The 18,876-nt window shown below is 42.4% G+C and overlaps 3 protein-coding genes across 3 annotated transcripts in view; 1 reads left to right on the plus strand and 2 right to left on the minus strand.

The window, feature by feature from the left end:
- Window positions 1-2,048: 2,048 nt before the first annotated feature.
- On the minus strand, window positions 2,049-2,948 carry LOC119120033 (mesoderm posterior protein 1-like). The gene is made up of 2 exons (XM_037246623.1): window positions 2,347-2,948; window positions 2,049-2,265 (listed from the first exon to the last, which is right to left on the minus strand). Exons 1-2 carry the CDS (start codon window positions 2,938-2,940, stop codon window positions 2,236-2,238), a joined length of 624 nt encoding a protein of 207 aa, XP_037102518.1. The 5' UTR covers window positions 2,941-2,948; the 3' UTR covers window positions 2,049-2,235.
- A 2,645-nt stretch (window positions 2,949-5,593) lies between these two features.
- On the minus strand, window positions 5,594-13,902 carry sv2ba (synaptic vesicle glycoprotein 2Ba). The gene is made up of 13 exons (XM_037246560.1): window positions 13,770-13,902; window positions 12,504-13,087; window positions 9,764-9,944; window positions 9,276-9,427; window positions 8,949-9,082; window positions 8,361-8,450; window positions 8,176-8,289; window positions 8,012-8,100; window positions 7,703-7,867; window positions 7,502-7,635; window positions 7,227-7,427; window positions 6,983-7,142; window positions 5,594-6,830 (listed from the first exon to the last, which is right to left on the minus strand). Exons 2-13 carry the CDS (start codon window positions 12,982-12,984, stop codon window positions 6,647-6,649), a joined length of 2,085 nt encoding a protein of 694 aa, XP_037102455.1. The 5' UTR covers window positions 12,985-13,087; window positions 13,770-13,902; the 3' UTR covers window positions 5,594-6,646.
- Window positions 13,903-16,508: 2,606 nt separating this feature from the next.
- LOC119120045 (A-kinase anchor protein 13) overlaps window positions 16,509-18,876 on the plus strand; it is a 47,956-nt gene continuing 45,588 nt past the window's right edge. The window contains 1 exon segment of the mRNA XM_037246640.1: window positions 16,509-16,697. The gene's annotated coding sequence lies outside the window, so the exon portion shown is untranslated.

Raw genomic sequence — 18,876 nt, forward strand, 5'->3', positions numbered from 1 at the left:
TTTTTCTCCACAAAATGATTTTAAATTGTAGCAAGAATTGAGAAATTCAATAAAAAAATTCACAGATCATTTACATAAAATGTAATCATGACAAAATAATGAAATCTCAACCCATTTCAATATATTTTTAGTGCTGTTGATGAACTTTTCAGCATCAAGTGGTTTGTTGTGGATTGAAGCGTGGAGAAGCTTTCCCACAAAGCGGGGTGTCATTTTTGCCTCCTGCTCCAGATCTAGGTGTCACCTTGTTATTGGGGAGGGCTCACGCCTTCTCCTCATGTGAAAAAAGAAAGAAAAACAACAATGAGGGCACCAAAGGACCAAAGTCAGGTTTGTTTGTCTTCTCTGTGGCTTGTGCAGTTGTTTGCTTGACCTCTTAAAATAATACTAATTGATAGAAATGGTGTGGCACTATCAAATCTAAATACTATAAATAAATAATACCTTGCTTTTAAGCAATGCTATAAAGGATATGAATAAATACTACAAAATAAAGAACACTTTAACAAAAAATGTTTTATACACACAGGGCCATTACATTTGTGTCATGGTGCCTAATGAAGTGACATCACGCGTGTTATAATCCACATTAGCGGCCAGTGTTGTTTACTTACATGCCCTAATGAAGCAATCAGCACCACGGCGTTAAACCTTTCATCCCTTCTTAGGCCTTATTAGCCGAAAGGGGCCAAGCGTTTGTGATGTTAGCTTGCATATTAAATGAAGTTAATAAGGCTGAGCTAAAGACGCTTCTGAGAAGTCCGAGAGCTTGAGTCTAGACTCAGCGGTGCCACGAAAGGCATAGCTACATTAGCACCAAAGCGATAAATCAACTTTGCTGCATTGGTCATGCTGTATATTGCTAATTCTATGGTTATCAGCACACTTTTTCTACCCTTCTGTAGTGACAAATAAAAAATAAGAAAAAGCAACAGTAAATTTATGGAGTTCAAGTTTTCTTTTATTTGTACACTTTTGTAGTTTTTTTGTACTTGTATACTTTTGCAGAAAATTCAAGCCTCTAAATTCCATTAGGACAGTTAAACATGGGGCAGAGCGCACCTGTCGTTTTGTCGGGCTTAAAGCTTTTTAATGGATTTCTGCAAAGTTTAATTGTATATAACGAGGTAGGTATACACTTATTGACTAAAATAAAACCGAAAAAAAAAAAAAATTATAAAAAAAAAAAAGAAAAAGAATCCCGCTTGATTCTCCACGCATGCGCAGATGAGCTCAACAATAGCCTTCTGGGACGTGTTTACCCCCCACGACAGCGTTGATAGTTCGTGAGGATTTATTAAATTTGTGTCCTCCTAAACACCTAAAAATTGATATATTCAGCGGTTAGTAGAGTTTCAAACGCGTGCTGTGGTCATTGTGATGGATTTACTGAGGGGGACACGTCCAGAACCAACTTTACCGTTCTTTTCTGCACTGTTCACACAGGTGAGTGAGCTAGCATTAATTTGGGGATATTTGGAAGACAAACTGACGGTAATATAACGTTAAAATCGATAAGAATTTTTTTTAATGAAAACAAAATGATTTCTTGCTCTTAATGTTGTTTTTTTATCGTCTTTTTTCTTGTTTATCTGGAGCTTTAAGGTGTTGCCTTCAAGGACAGTCTGAAAACAGATGACCTTATGTAAAATGATTTGATTTGAAATGATGATGAAAATGATTCAGTTGTGTCAAATAGTCGTTTATCGTCTGGTTGAGGTACAATGTGGTACAATACCTGGTAACAACCAACAGAGGGTACTGTTGCGTTCATTCAACCCTTGCAATCTTTTGTGGAGTAATGTTGCATTCCTCGAAAGTGGGAAGTCCAGTATTCAATCCTCCGACAAGAAAAAGTGCACCGGAACGCCACACAGAGTTGCTTCTATCTGACGTCACTTTTGTGACCTCGATGACGACACTGGCCGCGAATGACAAAATATAACTTAAAATTTATATAATATTAGATATTTATATAAAGAAAGCAACTTCTAAAGACAGATCTGCTGGGGAACAAAACAAATTGAGGACACACTATTCCGTTACTGTCATTTTCACCAGTTTATTATAAATAGTGGTGTAAAAAAACATATAAAAATAGCATGTTCCACATATTTATATTTACACATAAATACAAAAGACATATGAAATATTTTTTAAAAAATATATAAATTAGTCCATTCACAGTGAGGCAGTAGTAGTAGTCGTTGGATGGTGGCGATGGCGGCTAAGTTGTCAAGCCCAGTAGTAGTCGTTGTACTCAATCTGAAGTGAATACAGAAAATCTCATTTTTATGACAGATAGATAGATAGATACTTAAAATAATTTAGGTACCGTTTTTTTACCTGAGTGGAGGTGGAAGAGGATCCTCCAGGTGGCAACATGCCAGGAAAACTACAGCTCCCAGAATGCAATGCTGCGGCCTGGTCTTGACACTGCTGTGCGTACATGTCATGAGGAGCCTGCGGAGGAGGACTGGCGTAGTAGTACGGCGAGCAGGATGAAGACGAGGATGAAGAGGAGGAAGATGAGGAGGGCGTATCCCCGAGTTGGGCCGAGAGGAAGGAGATGTAACGGATGGCGAGGCGAAGGGTCTCGATCTTGGTGAGGGTTTGGCCCGTAGGGGCCACCGAAGGTGGCAGGTAGGACCTCAGGTGGTGCAGCGCCTTGGTCAGGTCCCTCATCCTCAGCTTTTCCTTCTCACTGGCGCTCTCACGCTGCTTACTCCGGACCCTCACTGCTCTCCCGGGCTTTCCTTGTGAGGCCACTCCGAGGCGGGAAGTAGTATACCCAGCCTTCCCGGCTTTCTGAAGAAGAGGCGATGAATCCGGGGACAGGGTCTCCGGCGAGGAGACTCCGGAGAAGTCCGAATCGGAGAACCACTGCTGGTAGTGCAGGCTGTACTCGAGCACGGAGGAAGAAGACATGTTGTTGGCCATGTTGCTAGAGAGAGCGCGGCTTCGAGTGTGTGCTGCTCTGCTCCTGAGCAGCCTTTTTAAAATCCAGGCCGCGGTCCAGAAGGTGCCAAGTGACACCTCCGCACATTCCCCACACCACGCACACACACACAACACACACACATCGAGAGTGGCCATGGCTGGGAAAAGCAGCAGCAGGAGCAGAGGTGTGAATTTTGACTCCTCCTCATAACAATAAACACATTTTTCCCTCTTTCTTGGGTTTGTGGTTCTGGTTAAGATGAGTTTGGCACATGTTCTAATATTTTTGTATGGGACGCTCTCGCGCATTCACTCAGCGGGAACAAAGTGAACATAAGATTATAAAACACACCAAAGGAATGCTAGTTGTTAATCCTTGCAAATATTTTGAAGTTAGCTTTCGTCTATTTATTCTCTGAACTGCTTATCCTCAAAAGAGTCGCGAGTGTTAGCTTTAAAAAAAGAATTTCTTTTGTTTGTTTTGTGCTTATTGGACATGTTCAAGTTGCATAAAAAAAGAAAGAGCAAAAGTAGTTTGTGTGTGTTGCTAGCTGATTTTAGCTAGCATTAGGGTAAATGTTAGACAGACATATCAACAAGTCAGAAAATTATTTAATAGTTCGTAGTACTTGCACATTTTGTTTTTAATTTAATTATTTTTTTATATAAGTCTGTACAAGGCCAATTTCTCGCAAATATTGTGCATTCCTCTTTACTTTTCTGTCATTCCCTAATTACTTTAATTCAACAAATCATAAAATGGCCAATGTTGTGATGGTGATAATTGAGCTACGGAGATGATTGATTTGTGACCCGCGTCAATAACGTGACATCATCTTTAATTGCCATCTCCCTGAAATGTCGACACGGAGCGCGAAGACCTCACGTCTCTTTTTTTAAATTTATTTCTCGACACATTTGATGTCAACGCAGTGGTTTTGATTAAAAAAAGATATTATACATAAAAATGTTGTGATGAGTGTGTAACGACGATGATGTAGTGAGCTGAGGTGCGAGGCCTTCACGCTGATGAGAAAAGATGATGCCCAAGGTGTCACTTCACACTTGAGCTGTGAGAACCTCGCTCTGACCATTTCTTCTCCTTGTTTGGACAACACTCAACTGTGCGAATTTTTCACACTGAATCCGAAGTTGTGCTTGCTGTAATGTTGATTGGATTTTATATTTGGAACATTTTGAATGTGGGATTGCACTGTTGGGAAGATCACAAAATTTAATTTGTAACAAAAATCTATAGTTTCAGCAATTAGACCAAGCCCCGATAGCTGACACAAATACTATATGAACTTTAAAATCATGTATAAATGTGTATATAATGATGACATTTTTAGCTACGCATTAAAAATATTAATTTCTATGAATTACAATTCCAGTTTAATAATAATAAACATAAAAGGCAAGTTAAACAAAACAATGTACATCAAAATAATTTCGTCTTTAAATCTTAATAATTCTTAATAATTTCTTCTTTAAGTCTTCCACATCTTCTTTAAGACTCCAAAAGATTCCGCCGAAGGGTTAAATGAATTCACCAGGCAGTTGCTGTGTCAAGTGGAGGGCAGAGTGAACCGGGCTTGAACCCGTGCCACGACCCGCCCATGCACTGCGGCCGAGGTGAGGCTGTGGGAGTGCGGCGGGCAGTTTGGCACCTCTCTTGGGGGTCATCGCCCACCCACAGCAGGCTCTGAGATATCGGGCCGCCTGCCACCTGTCTGTACCCTTCGGCCATCTTGCCGTGACCTCCGCATGGAAGGATCTGGACTGATGAGAATTGGGAGGTCGTGTTGTGATTGAGGGGGTCACGCTAGACACCTTAGGTGTGAAAGGAGGTTGGAGCGAGAAGGTTTTCCGGAGGTGGATGGTAAATTTCATCTAATTGTGACAGGGTGACTGACATCGACAATTGGGGAGATGATTATTGTCGATACACGGGACCGTATGAGTGGGCGAGTGCTGATAAAGATGGCGGACTCATCGCGAGTGTGTCAGAGTAAACATGTCTTCCGAGTAATGCTAGCGCTAGCTCACACTTGTGTGCTGACATGTTCTACCACACAGAGCTGCATTCTTGATTCGCAGCTGCCTCATTCTCGATCCATGTTCGACATATCTTGTTTGAAAATTAATAGCGTGTCTAATAAATAATAGTTTGTGGTTTCATAACCGGAAAATTTATCATTTTTATAATAATGATCATAAATATTAATTATAATCATGAATCGTATAATTTTCTAATTTTTCAGAATTCATTCACTGCCATTGACGGCTATAGACGTCCATTTTAATTCTGCTGGCAGTGATGGAGTTAAGCGGACAACGTTAAAATAAAAAGCAACACGTTGGACCAACGTCCCTGATCTTTATTCAAGTCATGACAGAACTACTATGTTACATCTAATTTACACAGGTCTACAATATATACAAGCACGAGTAATATATTCATTGAATATTTTGTTGACGTAAAATCACATGCACGCGCACAACCATGGCAAGAAAAAAAAAGTCACACACTCCTCAGAAATGTTGACACGTGTTGTCAGAAACGCAGCAGGTTTGTTTAAGAATGTTCTTTGTCAGTCACAACAATGTTACAGTGAAAACATAGCAAAAAAAAAAATACTAATACATAGATATACACAGATATAAGGAACAAAAATGAATATTAGGACTATATGTCAGAACTTGATGAAAAAACAGGGTAGAAAATACGGAAGACCAGAGAACTTGCACTAAATTCCTGAATTTAAAATAAGCTATGCATGATATTCAAATACTCGTCAACACGGAAAACAGTTGTGGAATGAAAAGGAATTTTTTTGTAATAGTTTCCACCAAGCGGTAAATTTAGTGCGTTCAGATTTTTCGAATTTTGTACCATTTGACTAACTTCTCTGTTTCTCAGTAATTTCATGCTAAGTAGCAACAAAAACAGCCCATATCTCCAAATTTTGTTTAATTTAATTTATTTATGTTTAATTTGGATCATAAATAAAATTATTGCTCCCATTTTTGGAGGGCCAAGGACAGGTGAATTAATAAAAAATCAATTTAAATAAAACATTTAGTTGTTTGCTTGGCAACCAGTGACGTGAAGATAATAAAAGCCAAAATGTTCTGATTTTAGCACCTTTATGTCGACAAACTTGCCTATGTAGTTTTTATTAGCCTAAACAAAAAATGTTTTGTCGCTAATGCTATGTCAACGTAAATCGTTTACCGCCGATTAATTCAATATCGAAGAGCAAGGCCACCCAGTAAACATAATGGAGGACACCTTAAAAGCCATTTCTTACCTGGTACCGTCAAATGCAAGTCTACTGCTTGGTGGAAACTTTTGGCTTTTTCCGAACAGGAAGAGGAACCAAAGCACAACATGGCGACAGGAAGTACATCACTTTTAAAGCACTGTTCTGTCTTTTTAACGCGGACCTCAAAGGAAGTAACTATATGACTGTGTACGTTGAATACCAGGGAAAATACAAATCGAAAGACAAATACTAGTTTCGGATTTTCACATGATCCAGCGTAACGGGAACAGCAAGTGAAGGTCCACGGAGGCAATGTAAAACATCCAGTTCTGGATCCGCGGCGTTCACCTCAAATAATTGGCGGTCAGCTGCGGTCAGATGGCCAGCCCGCTGGCAGCGGCGGCGTTGTTGGTGCAGGCGGCTGCGTTTGGCTTTCTTCAAGACAGGATCTTCTCCCGGGTCTCGGGCAGCTTTAGCGCTAGCAGACCCCCGCAGACGAGTGCAGAGAAGGCCAAGAAGATTGGGATGATCTTAGTGATGCCCACGAACTTCGCAAAGATGAAGCTGGCAATGATGGCGGCCAACTTGCAGATGCCGTTGAGGACGCCGAACGCTGTGCCTCTGCAAAGACAATAATGTCCCATGATCCTCCACTGGAATCGAACTCCATGCTCAAGAGGGTTCAGGAAGTGGTTAAAAATTTCATGGCGACAAAAATACCGATCAGACGTCATTCGAGGTTTTATTAGCCACCGGCTAACGTTGGACTCTACCTTTTAGAGGATGGGTATAGTTCCACGGAAATGACCTCCAGTCCGTTCCAGGCGGCCACGCTAGCGCCGTAGAACAGACACTGCCAACATATGACTGCTCCTTGACTGAAACTCAGCAGCAGTAGAAAGGTGCAGGCGGATGACGCCAGCATGGAACCACCTGGAACGATATCAAACAGCAAGGTTTTCCAAGTCTGCCTTGATTGACAATTCCCTGATTAGAAATCGCAGTAGTAGTCCTGACCTATTATTCGTATTCGTCCGATCTTGTCCATGAAGAGCGCCGAGATAATGTTTCCCGGCAGCACCGCCAAGCTACCCAGAAAGCTGACCAGATAAATGACAATGTCGTTCTCCTCCTGGAAATTGAGGTGGCAGCCTTTCTTGGGGTGCAGGAAGGTGGTGTTCTCCATGCGACAGTCTTTGAATTTCTCTTGCCACAGATCTGGTGAAAGACAATAAAGTATTCCAGAGTTGTTAAAGGAGGATCAGTCGATAGGAAAGTTGCTAGGTGGATACCCGTGTTGTAGAAAACTGTGTTTTTGATGGTGCAGTTCTCAAAGAAGCTGTTGGTGGACTTGATGTCTTCAAAGTAGCAGTTCTCAAACAAAGAGTCTTCAAACTTGACCGATTTGATCTCAATGTTAGCAAACCTGAAAAGCGACAAGCATGTTCAACGCAATTCCCGTCGGTTCGTTAGAACGGAGACTGTGGACGTACTTGTCGTGAATGTACTCGCCCTCGCGGTGCACTTGGTTGACCAGCGAAAAGTTGAAGTGGAAACGCTCCACGCGTTCCCGATGGAAAATGCGGACTTTGGATTCGTACTCCTGGTACTGCATGTACTTGATCATGTCGGGGAACCACACCCCGAGTCCATGGTAGCTAATACACACAAATATGTATTATCCTGCTGATGCTAACCGTTAGCGTAGCCTTAAAGCTGTTAGCGTAGCCTTGAAACAAGAAACTCTTGCGGACTACATGGGGGTCCCTGGACCTCAGCTTGACAACCACTTTTTGAAGTACCTGAAGGCCAGACAGAACCAAACAATGACCAGGAAGAGGCCTTGCAGTCGCAGGTCAGGCGCAGCCAGTGACATCACATTAGCCATCACCTAATAGACAAAACAGAAACTAAAGTGTGAGGATGAGAAATGATTTCCGAGGTGCGCTGGCGGCTCGTGAGCGACCTGCTGCAGCATGGTCATGTGTCGGACGGTCCAACGCTGGAAGGCGGTGCCCGTGTCGCTCTGGATCTCGATGAACTCGTCTTCCTGCGTCTGCGGCGTTTTGATGCTGGTCACCTGTGACGCAATGACAATTCATCTACATGTCGGCGCAATCAAAATAGTATCCCCATGATATTGTCACTCACAGTGAAGACTCTCTCGGGTTCGCCTTTGGCCTTCCAGTTGGTGTCGTGAACACGACGCAGGACCATCCATGCCTCGTCGTGACGGGCGCTCTGAAATAGTTACAAATATGCTGACCTTGTTTTGTCAGCTGGTTAAGTACTGATTCAAATATCATTTTAAACTGAGTGAGAATACCTTTACAAAGAATTTCCCCATTTTTTGCAGAAACCACAAATTTCCCCTGTGATTGATAGCTTCGCAAATAAAACCGACTCCATCCATCAGCATCATCTTATTTATCGTCTGCGCTCTATTTTGCCAGGTATGCAGTTGTGTAAGAATGTTTGTATTCAGGGCCCGGTCGGCTGTCACACACTAAGCCAGTAAATGAAAAACACCGCATGTGGTTAAGTGGCTGACAATGTGCTGGAAGACACCGGCGGGTGTACACCGTGTTCCGGTTGACGGTTTAGCGAGCCTTCGCTACCTTGGCTTAGCGACGGCGTGTTGCTTTTGGACGGAAGGTGTCTTAATAGAAAAGAACGCAAGCTAGTTGAGCTAATATCAAATATTAGAAAGTAGGAGATTAATAATTATGTCGTGCTGACCTCCAGGAGGAATCGCGGACTTTCCGGCATGAAGACGACGCCGACGAGAGCGGCCAGAGCGGGAAAGAGACACACCAGGATGAAGAGTCTCCAGCTGTGCATCTGGAATTCCGTGCCGATGGCGAAGCCCCAACCTGATGGCGCATTTTGCGGTAAGTCGGAGTTTACATGATCTCTTTGGCCTTTCTCTGCAGTTGTGTGGATTATTTGCGGGTTGCAATTCACACTTTCACCTCTTGGTGTGTTTTTTTTCTTTTATTTTTTTTCGTGGAATCGCACTCCAACTATTACTCGTGAAAGGTTTTGCGCGGCGAGTGTTTGTGTTACCGTAGTGGGGGATGATCCCCCAGGCGGTGAAGGAGGCGTAGAGTCCTCCCAACATCCAGAACATGCAGAGCCAGCTCAGATGTTCGCCACGTTTGTCCATCTGAAGGAACTCGGTGAAGTATGTGTACACGATGGGGATGGAGCCTCCGATTCTAGAAGAAATGTCTCGCTAATTATTAGACACTCGTGTCATGGGAATGGTGAGAATGGGCATAAAAGTTTGTTTTGATCATTCCATATTTGCGTTTAAAGCAAGTGGCAGGGGTAAAACTGGTTAGTTTATCAATGCAAATTTTGTATGCGGTATCATGCTAAAGGTTAAACGTTAATACTCATCTAGAAATAGTTCTTTGGATCTTATAGAATGCAAATACATTTAAATAATGGTGCAAATGTGGATTATTTACGGTGAAGGTCAGTGGTAATTGCATTGACATTTTGCACATCAAATCTGAATTTAAATGAAGAAGGATGTGTGTGAATCTTACCCGAAGCCTGAGCAAAACCTGAAGAACAGGAAGAAGCCGTAGCTTTGAGTGAAGCACGACAGGAAGGAGAAGATCAGGTCGATGGACAGGACGTAGATCAGGCATTTCCTGCGCCCCATCTTGTCGCACAGACCCCCCCACACCAACGCCCCCACCATCATGGCCACGTACACCAGCAGGCCTGATGGACACGAGTACGCCTCTTGTTACGTACGCATTATATAAATATATAATATACACATATATTTATGAAATAATGAATTAAATAATAAATATATAATATATGCATATATTAATAAAATAATTAATTAAGTAATAAATATAATTTACACATGTATTAATAAAATAACAATGAAAAATAGTCAACAAATTGCATTTATTCGCTGAAAGTATTTTCTTGTACGTGACCTGGAGTGCCTTTGAACTTAATAAGGTATAAGAAGAACCAAATAATATGAATCATAACATGTAAAAATTTAAAAAATTTAAGTAAATTCTTGCTGTATGCAACGTAAATACATTTTAATATGTTAAATGTAAGTTTTTTTTTAGATTGGATTTTAGGTATAGCTGTTTTTATTCAAAATATATTGAATGTTATTTTAATGCAATTCTATTTCATCCTATTTTATTTCAATGTGTCCCTAAGTGTGTCAAATAATGGTGGGCATCATTAGCATCGTAAACGACCTCTTTAGACGTGTGGCCTGGCAGCACAAGTACATCTAACATCCACCAGGGGGCAGCATTTCCCTTCTATGAACACGTTCAAGTCCCCATTTGATATGTTTTTAGAGACTGACTTCATGTTGATGCCAGCGATCAAGACAGCTGAATATTCATGCAGTAGGAATAAGAAATAAAGGTCAGCGTCATAAAACGTTGAAGTCGGCTACTGGCAAATGTTTTTCCGCCGCCATTAAGGGTTTGTTAATGGCGCCGCCTCGGTCAGCAGGTGTTCAAGTCCAGTTGAGCCATTATTGTACAGCTTCGATGAACGACCCGCCGCGCTGCCCATTAGATACAAACCATTATGAACTTCCTCTTGGTGTCTCGGGGGGGGGGGGATTTAGTCATCCGTGCTTCCCAACCTAGTCAGTTTTACTACACGGCCCTAAATACAGCACGACCGTAAACGGCTTAACGGCACGTGCAGCCGTCGTGTGTACCTTTCCTGTGCGGATTAGTGGTCCGAAGCTCGACATGCCTCCTTCTACGTAAACTGGTCCACCTCCTACAGGTTCTCTCCTCAAGTGGCGGCGTTATGAAATGAAGGACTGCCCTTAAAGGACTGATGACAAACTGACCTACCTTCCACACACCAAACTAACTAACTAACTAACTGCAATCCAGACATAACCGCGAGTCTGACACTTTAGTGTTTCGACAGCTGTCGAATATAAGAACTGGTTTGATAGTCAAGGTCAAGCATTCAAACTCATTTCTGCTTGGAAAGTCCGTGAGGTCCTCCCAATTAGGAGCCAAGAAAAAGTTCAGTCCAATGAAGAACTGATCATGTGGTCCATTAAGAGGAAGATGCAAAGAATTGTTATTCTGAATGCCATCTGTGCCCCCGGTCCGAGGAGCGTGAGCGTGAATCAAAGTGGATCATTCTGCTGATATGATTCCTATTCCCAGTGCCGATAGCCCGCCGCTCTCCTCCGGCCCGCCGCTTCCCTCCGGCTCTGCTCGAACAAGACGGCGCCATCTCATTTACACCGGGTGCTTTCTCCTGCTTTACCCGCAGAAGTGTCAGAGGCTCCGAGTGTGTCTGACAGCACTTTGCCTCTCCCACTGCAGCAACATGTTCCGTACTAGCCCGCAAACACATTCGCCCCCCCCCCCCCTCCCACACACACACAGGCAAGATGCAATCACCACCCGCTTCCTCATTCATCTCTCACACTACAGCATCCCTGGAGCCTGTTGTTAAGATGAAATGATGTACACTCTGACTGTGCAGCAGGCCGCAGGAACAAGGTGAGAGGCTTTCATTTGCTCTGGCAGGAGGAGGAACAGACGTTATTTCCCTGTGATTTGGACCGATGCGGCATACTGATTCCAAGTCTTCTGAGCTGCCTACTGTTCGATATTATCAACACAGTAGAAAATATTCTCTTGTGCCTTTTGTTAGAAAGCAAAGGGATCGAGGCCTGCCTCACATTTGTAGACTAACTAACTAACTAACTAACTAACTAACTAACTAACTAACTAACTAACTAACTAACTAACTAACTAACTAACTAACTAACTAGCCTTTCAACGGGCTGACTGACAGACAAACAACAAGCAAACAAATTTACATCCACTCAACCACCACCGACCCATCCAACTAACTAACTAACTAACTAACTAGCCTTTCAACGGGCTGACTGACAGACAAACAACAAGCAAACAAATTTACATCTACTCAACCACCACCGACCCATCCATCCAACTAACTAGACATCCAACCAAACAGACATAAAAAACAACCAACAGACCAATCAACCAGTTAACTATCAAAGCAACCATACTACCCTGTAAATTAAAGCGCAAGGCAGGTATACCTCTGGACTGAAAAGATTGAAATAAGAATACATGTATTTATATATATTTTTAACTAGCTGACTGCAACCCACCCAAACTAGGTCCACGTTTGAGCCCCGAACCACCCATTGAGAACCCCTAAATTTACGGTATGCTGTCAGCCATCTTGGAATACCTTCCAGCCTTTGGCGGTTCTTTCTCGGTCACTTACCCAACAAGCCCTTGTCCGAGTTGGATATGCACATGTCCTTCTCAGCGCTCGGCATGACGAAGCCCACCACGAAGCCGTCCACACCGTCGGCCATCAGCGCCAGGCCTAGCACGACGAAGAGCATCCACTGGAAGCGACCGTGTCCGCAGTCCTCCATGATGGTCTCATACTGCTCAGGCAGATTTTCCTCATCATTGTCCTCTTGTTGGGCGGCCAACCGGGCCTTTCGCCGGGCCTCCTGGCGCGCCGCTCGCCGGGCCTCCTTGATCTCGTCCGGGTGCGGCACGCCCTGGTACTCGCCCTCGTACATTTGCTCGTCCTCATCAGCGCCCTCTGTGGCGTCGCTGGCGGCGTCCTCCTCTTGAGGCGGGTAGTCCGTTTGGTAGGGGTATCCGTCCCGACCTCTTCCATCTTGGCTGTAGGTGTACTCGCCCGCTTCGGTCACCTGCTGGTTGACGTTGTTCTGATAGGGGTCGTTCATGGTTTCCTCCTGGTCGTGATCCGGCGGGCTCGCAGGTTTCCGGTGCTCGGGGACGTCAGAGTGTCGGCGTGCGACGATGCACTACAATCTTTGCATGCTCAACCTAAAACATTACATGATATTATCGTGACTACAAGTGCAAAAAGATCCCAGCGGTGCAGAAGGATGAAATACATACTGCAAGATTTTGATCAAGGGCCAAGTATTAATACTAAGAAACGCCAATTTAAACATTGGAAAAATTTCCACCACCATCCCAGGACGGAGTTTTATTTAATTGTTTGGAAAATTCAGCCACCTAGGCCCAATAAAAGCATTTAAAATAGCATTTATTTAGCTACTAAAACTTGATTCTTATTTTAATGCTTTTTGTCTCTCTAAATAGAAAACAGTTGTTTTGTTTTTTAAGCCATCGAGAAAACAATTATGACCTCTCCAGAAGTGCTTTTTTACGAGTGAATAAAATAATAATTGTATCTAATCTCATCTGACCTTACCAAGTCAAAGGACAAACGTCAGTGATGTCCGCTTTCCTATTAAACTCATTTGACTGGTAATAAGTAACTTAACTCAAATTGATGGAATTATACTGTAATGTCCATACTTTTTATGGAATGACATTTCCTTCAAGATGGAGAAGTGACATTTTAGTCTAGACAGAAGCAACATGGAGGCTTAGTTGGGCTACAACCTGCAACTCAGCATGCTAGACTACAAAAATATGAATTAATGAGGACTCCTTTTGGTAGATGGCTAAATTAAAGTTAATGGTAAAGTTTTCTTACCAGATGGGGCCTTCCATTAAACTACTTCGGAGCAAAAAAATAGGTCCAAGGGACATTTTCAAACGCCCAAAGCTGACATGTCAGTTTATCCCGAGACCGTGATGCAGTCAAGCCTGAGGGATTAGGATCCAACCTCACGATACGACAACCCCCACCCTCACCCATCCCCACCCTACCTCACCCGGGATCATCTCTACAGGAGTCCGACCCCCTCTCGAGGGTGGCCTGATGGTATGATCCCGTCTGTGACACCCAGCCCAAACAGCTGAGATATTTTATTAAAAGGAGTCAGGACACCAGTAGCTAGCTCATTTGCATTTTCCGTGTGAATTTTTTGCTCTCTTCTGTATGTTAATGTGGGCCGACTCAAAAGCCAAGTCAATAAATGTCTTTACTATATATTCTGTTCACCCCAACTTGTTTAATCGCAATATAATATTGCATTTGTTTAAGATGATTTAAGCAGAAAAATCCACCAGTTTTTATCCAACACGCGGGGCGGCCATTTTGTCTTGCACTGCCACCTGCAAACGCAATATTAATCAGAATACCCTGTTTAGATTAGTGGAGGTCCACTAAACATATTTTAATTATATATTGATGACCCACCCCCTCCAGCAGGTCATTTGGTACAGTCTGCAATGGGACATCATTCCAGAGTAGAAGCACAAAACTCTGTATAATCCCGAGGCCAGATAATTCCAGCGCAAAGCGGATTAGCTCCACCCCGGCAAAGCTATTGGCTAAATTTAGCGCAGCCACGCTTGCGCGCCTTCATTAAGCCCCGCCCTAATCTCCCTTCCTTGCTTCTAGCACGAGTTTGTCATGGCCCAAACAATCCTGTTTGTAATCTCACATGAGGCTAATATGAATTGAACCAAGCCCGTCACCGTGACAAATACAGGGACGCTTCACAGAATGTCCTTCACTTCTCACGCCGGAACACGCTAATGGAACAAACTGTGATTATAATTCCATGAGATGGTGGGGGGGGGGGGGGGGGTTCTGGAATAGAAAAGATGACAAATGGCAAAAACAGAATAGGATGGTATTATTCAAATAATTAGAAATGCATCTCAAATAATAATGCTACATGTTCCGTTCAAAATGTGAAACTCATTTACAGTAAAATATATTTTTAGACTAATTACGTTATTATATTAAATATAAAATATGTGCTTGAGAATTTGATACACATTTTATTTCACCACAGCACCATCTGGTGGATGTAGTGGGGCACTGCATCATTTGTCCCCAATGGAAAATTGCCACTTTGTTGGCCTTTTAATTAAAGGACAAGCGACTGGTAATCCGCTGGTCTCTCGTGAATGGAAGAGGGATGTTGTGCAGGTGAGTGGGCGGAGTGAAAGTGTCCCAGCACAAATCCCTCACCTTCCATTGGATGGGATGACCGGGTTTCTGGTCACCTGACATGATACGAGAATGGCACGGATGTTTGATGTGTGCCAAGTATGCACTCAATCTAATAAGTACTGCTGATGGATTACATCATGCTTTGTGTTGTCCCCCTGGCATTCTCCAAATTTTATTTTTTTAAAGTCTGTCAAGCATAATCTAAGTGCTGTATTGCATCTGGATTTTTTCCCCCTCTTTTGTTTACTTGGAGAAGTCACCAGACGCCCATAATACTTTTGTTGCCGCAGTTGTGATTCATAAAAGCAGAGAGGACGACAGAGGCGCTCGTAATTCTTTCCTCTCAGACATGTTTGTGTTGGACAAAAATCATTAAACTAATTAAAAAGTCTTGCCGGTGATCAAGCCTCCTCCTCAGCTCGCTTTGTTTATCGCCTCCACTCAAGTTATTAACACAGATGAGGTCGGAAAAACACCTTCAAAATAACACCTTTGCGTTTTGAACATGTTAATCATCTACAATACCAGGACAAACGTATTGGGATAAATATTATAAAGGTGCAGATATGAATAAATAAATAGTGTATATAGTACGTCTATGTTGATCATTTTCCTATTTTGTTTAATCTTTGTTGGTAATAATTGTGAGGATTAGTTATTATAATCAATGTCTTTTTTTCAGTTTGGACATAAATCTCCCTTTGTTTTTTTCTTTAGCACATTGGGTTTTCATACAATAATAACACTATAATAACAATATATGTAACATAGTCATGTATTTATATTCAAACCGGTTCCGCTTTGCACTAAACACTCAAGAAGTAGCTCTCAACTAGTTTCAAAAAGGTTTATGACCCTGGACCCTGGCTGTAACTTATTCTGTTGGGACCACTGTGGTTTTTGGACCAACAGAGGTCAGTGCTGCACTCACAAATTGCCTTCTCCACAACATAACGTAAAACAAGTAATTTAGCTTAAGGATCTACTGGAAATAAATCTTATAGGTTTGGCTCGTATGTTGATATGAAATGTTTCAACTTTGTAACAAAAAATAAATAAAATAAATACAAACGACAACATTTTATTGTGGATACACTAACCGGATGTTACTGCATTGATTGCCAGAATTTGTAGATTGAAATAAACAGTGAAAATTTACTAAAATTCAAGATAAAATTATACATTTCGTTATGAACTAGTAGCAATGTGAACAACAGTGTTGGTAGACGGTATTGTTAAGTTTAAATCATTCAAAAATGTTATTTTACTAACTTTTTTCGTATAAATTACATGACGTCACGTTTAAGGGCGGGGTCGTAACTTCCGGTGTTGAGTTAGCTCCGCCTCTTAGAGTTGTCCTGGGAGACGCTAACAACTGCGGTGAAAAAAAAAGTGCAGTCGAGTCGACACACTTGGGTTACTTTTTATTCGTGCGTGCGTGTGTGTGCGTGTGACCACGCCGTCGCTCGACACGCGTTTAAAAGGACATTCTTGACACTTTATGGGGATTAATATGCACCCAAAAAGAGCGTGAAGCGTCGTCTTCTCTTTCAGGTAAGAAGAGCTAACTTTTTTTGTTTAAACACACGAGCCGCTTGCATGATTCTTCAAGCTAGTTCCGTTCTCCTTCGTTACAATAACTTTTTTTAATTAGTTTGTGCTATACTGTTATTAAGGTAGTTTTATTTCCCCCAATAACATGTTGCTGTCTAACACTAACGGGCGACTGGAGAAAAACAAACGGCTGATGTCGGGCGTCTACGAGCCAGTTAATTAGGAACATCCGAGATATGTCGCTGAAAGTTCTCACGATGCTGTTTTGGTTTTGAGGCGTTAAGTTTGAAATGTGTTCATGTTGAACTCCACTGTCAACGGCGTTATTTTTTGGGAACCAGAACATTAGGAACACCCAGTGAAGTCATTACCTAAACAGGTGCTGTTAACTGCTCACTTACAGTAAACCCGGAGAGGCCTGGCGAATATTTCCCACGTATATCTAAATATAACCCAAACGATGATCCCAACTCTGTCGTTTCAAACTCATCTTATAGTTATTACCCTTCAACATAAATATTCTGCAGATGATTTGACATAAATGATGGAAATGCAAGCCTTTTAACAATTGACCATATTATTCAGTGATGCATAAATTGCATGGATCATAAGCAGCTCTTTATCTTCAGTTGGGCTTGGGCACTCACTGTACTTCCAGTTTGAAGTTTGCTTACTTTCGCATCTTCTAGCATTTTAGAAAAATTGGAAAAATAGATGGATGGTTGCGAGTAGGTGAGTTTTTCTGCAGATAACTAGGATTTGGTATTTGACAATAAATAATATATAAGCAGTGATGATGACAGACCATTTTTCCCTGTGCGAATCCTCCAAATGATCATCAAAATTTGACACCACATTCAAAAATGGGTCGTTGAGGTCGTTGACCCTTACACAAGACAAGCTTGCAAAAAACTTGCGGCATGTTCAGCCCGATACGACCGTTACAGTGCTGCCACTTGCGTAGCTTGCAAATTTTCACCAATGTCACCACTTACGTCATCCCGTGTTATATATAAACCAATTCTGATTTTGCAGAGAAGTCAACATATCTTTGGACATGTTAGATAAGATGCTTAAAACATTGACTGGACAGTGAATACAGATAGCCATAAAAGAGATAGCCCGGCAGCCATAAAATGACTTCATTGTTTGGCGACGTGCAGTTGGTTTGTTCTATTGAGAAGCAGAAAAACGATATTTTACAAATGTGCTGTACTGGATCCAAAAAAAGTTTGTGTTTGCCGCCAACCCCTCAAATTCGAGCGTGATGGAGGAGGCCTCGTAATTACGCTTCATTCACCATAATACGGCGAGCGTTGGAGTCTCACAAGTTTTCAATTGAGATGCTGTCAAATCGACTTGAGGGTGGCTCAAATGTCTCGTTGTTCCATCGTTGAAGCGTTTTGAAATCAGAGCATTGCAAATGAATCTAATTGAGAACCCAATCGAGTGCAATTGAGTTAGTTAAACGCAAATGACTTAAGGAAGTTGGTCGCACGTAAACCGGCTGCTTTGTGCTCTGAGAATGTTCTACTCTATCGATAAAGCGTAAGATGCACGTATACAGTGACATGGGACGGGAAATGGAAACCAGTTGGTTTTTGAGAACCGGTTCGCAGTAATTCAATGCCCTGGGTTTGTTTGTTTACTTGCGTGACAATTCCGCATATTGATTTCACTTATGTCGCAAATGAGTGATGACGTTGCAAACAAACAGTGTTACTTTGTACTTTTCCAACATGGGGTCAATAATATATGATATAACCAACCCTATTTTGTTTATGTCGGTGTTTTGGGGTGCGGGACTCGACTGTAACGTAGCCACAGAGACAGCAACTCAACAACGGCGCTACAGAAAAAAACAAAACAATATGCGGACAGGCACAAACATATTTTTCATCAAAAGCTTTTCCCGACGATTTCAACACCGATGACTAGAAGTGGCGCGGTGTGTGTTCTTGCACAAACTTGAACTCACACTTTGAAGGCCGCACGCCAGCCTTAAACCGACCGGCAGGTCGCCGGCTCTGCCCGTGACATCAGCGCTTTGATCAGCCTTAGCTCCCGTGTTCGTGCACGGCCGTATTTAGTCTTGGCGAGCGCTCACATGCCCGGCGGATACCTGCAGTGTAAACACACCTGCTTTGCTTTCTCTAATGGACTTAGGATGAACACCACC

Source organism: Syngnathus acus, chromosome 3, assembly GCF_901709675.1.
Source record: "Syngnathus acus chromosome 3, fSynAcu1.2, whole genome shotgun sequence".
In the NCBI taxonomy this organism is placed as follows: domain Eukaryota; kingdom Metazoa; phylum Chordata; class Actinopteri; order Syngnathiformes; family Syngnathidae; genus Syngnathus; species Syngnathus acus.

Excerpts from the sequence above, each read along its gene's own strand:
- LOC119120033 (XM_037246623.1), bottom strand. The coding sequence starts at position 2,940 with ATGGCCAACAACATGTCTTCTTCCTCCGTGCTCGAGTACAGCCTGCAC. Across the intron at positions 2,266-2,346 it reads CCTCTTCCACCTCCACTCAG|ATTGAGTACAACGACTACTA; the intron begins GTAAAAAAACGG and ends TATTCACTTCAG.
- sv2ba (XM_037246560.1), bottom strand. The coding sequence starts at position 12,984 with ATGAACGACCCCTATCAGAACAACGTCAACCAGCAGGTGACCGAAGCG. Across the intron at positions 9,428-9,763 it reads AGGTTTTGCTCAGGCTTCGG|AATCGGAGGCTCCATCCCCA; the intron begins GTAAGATTCACA and ends CATTTCTTCTAG. Across the intron at positions 8,101-8,175 it reads ACATGACCATGCTGCAGCAG|GTGATGGCTAATGTGATGTC; the intron begins GTCGCTCACGAG and ends TTTGTCTATTAG.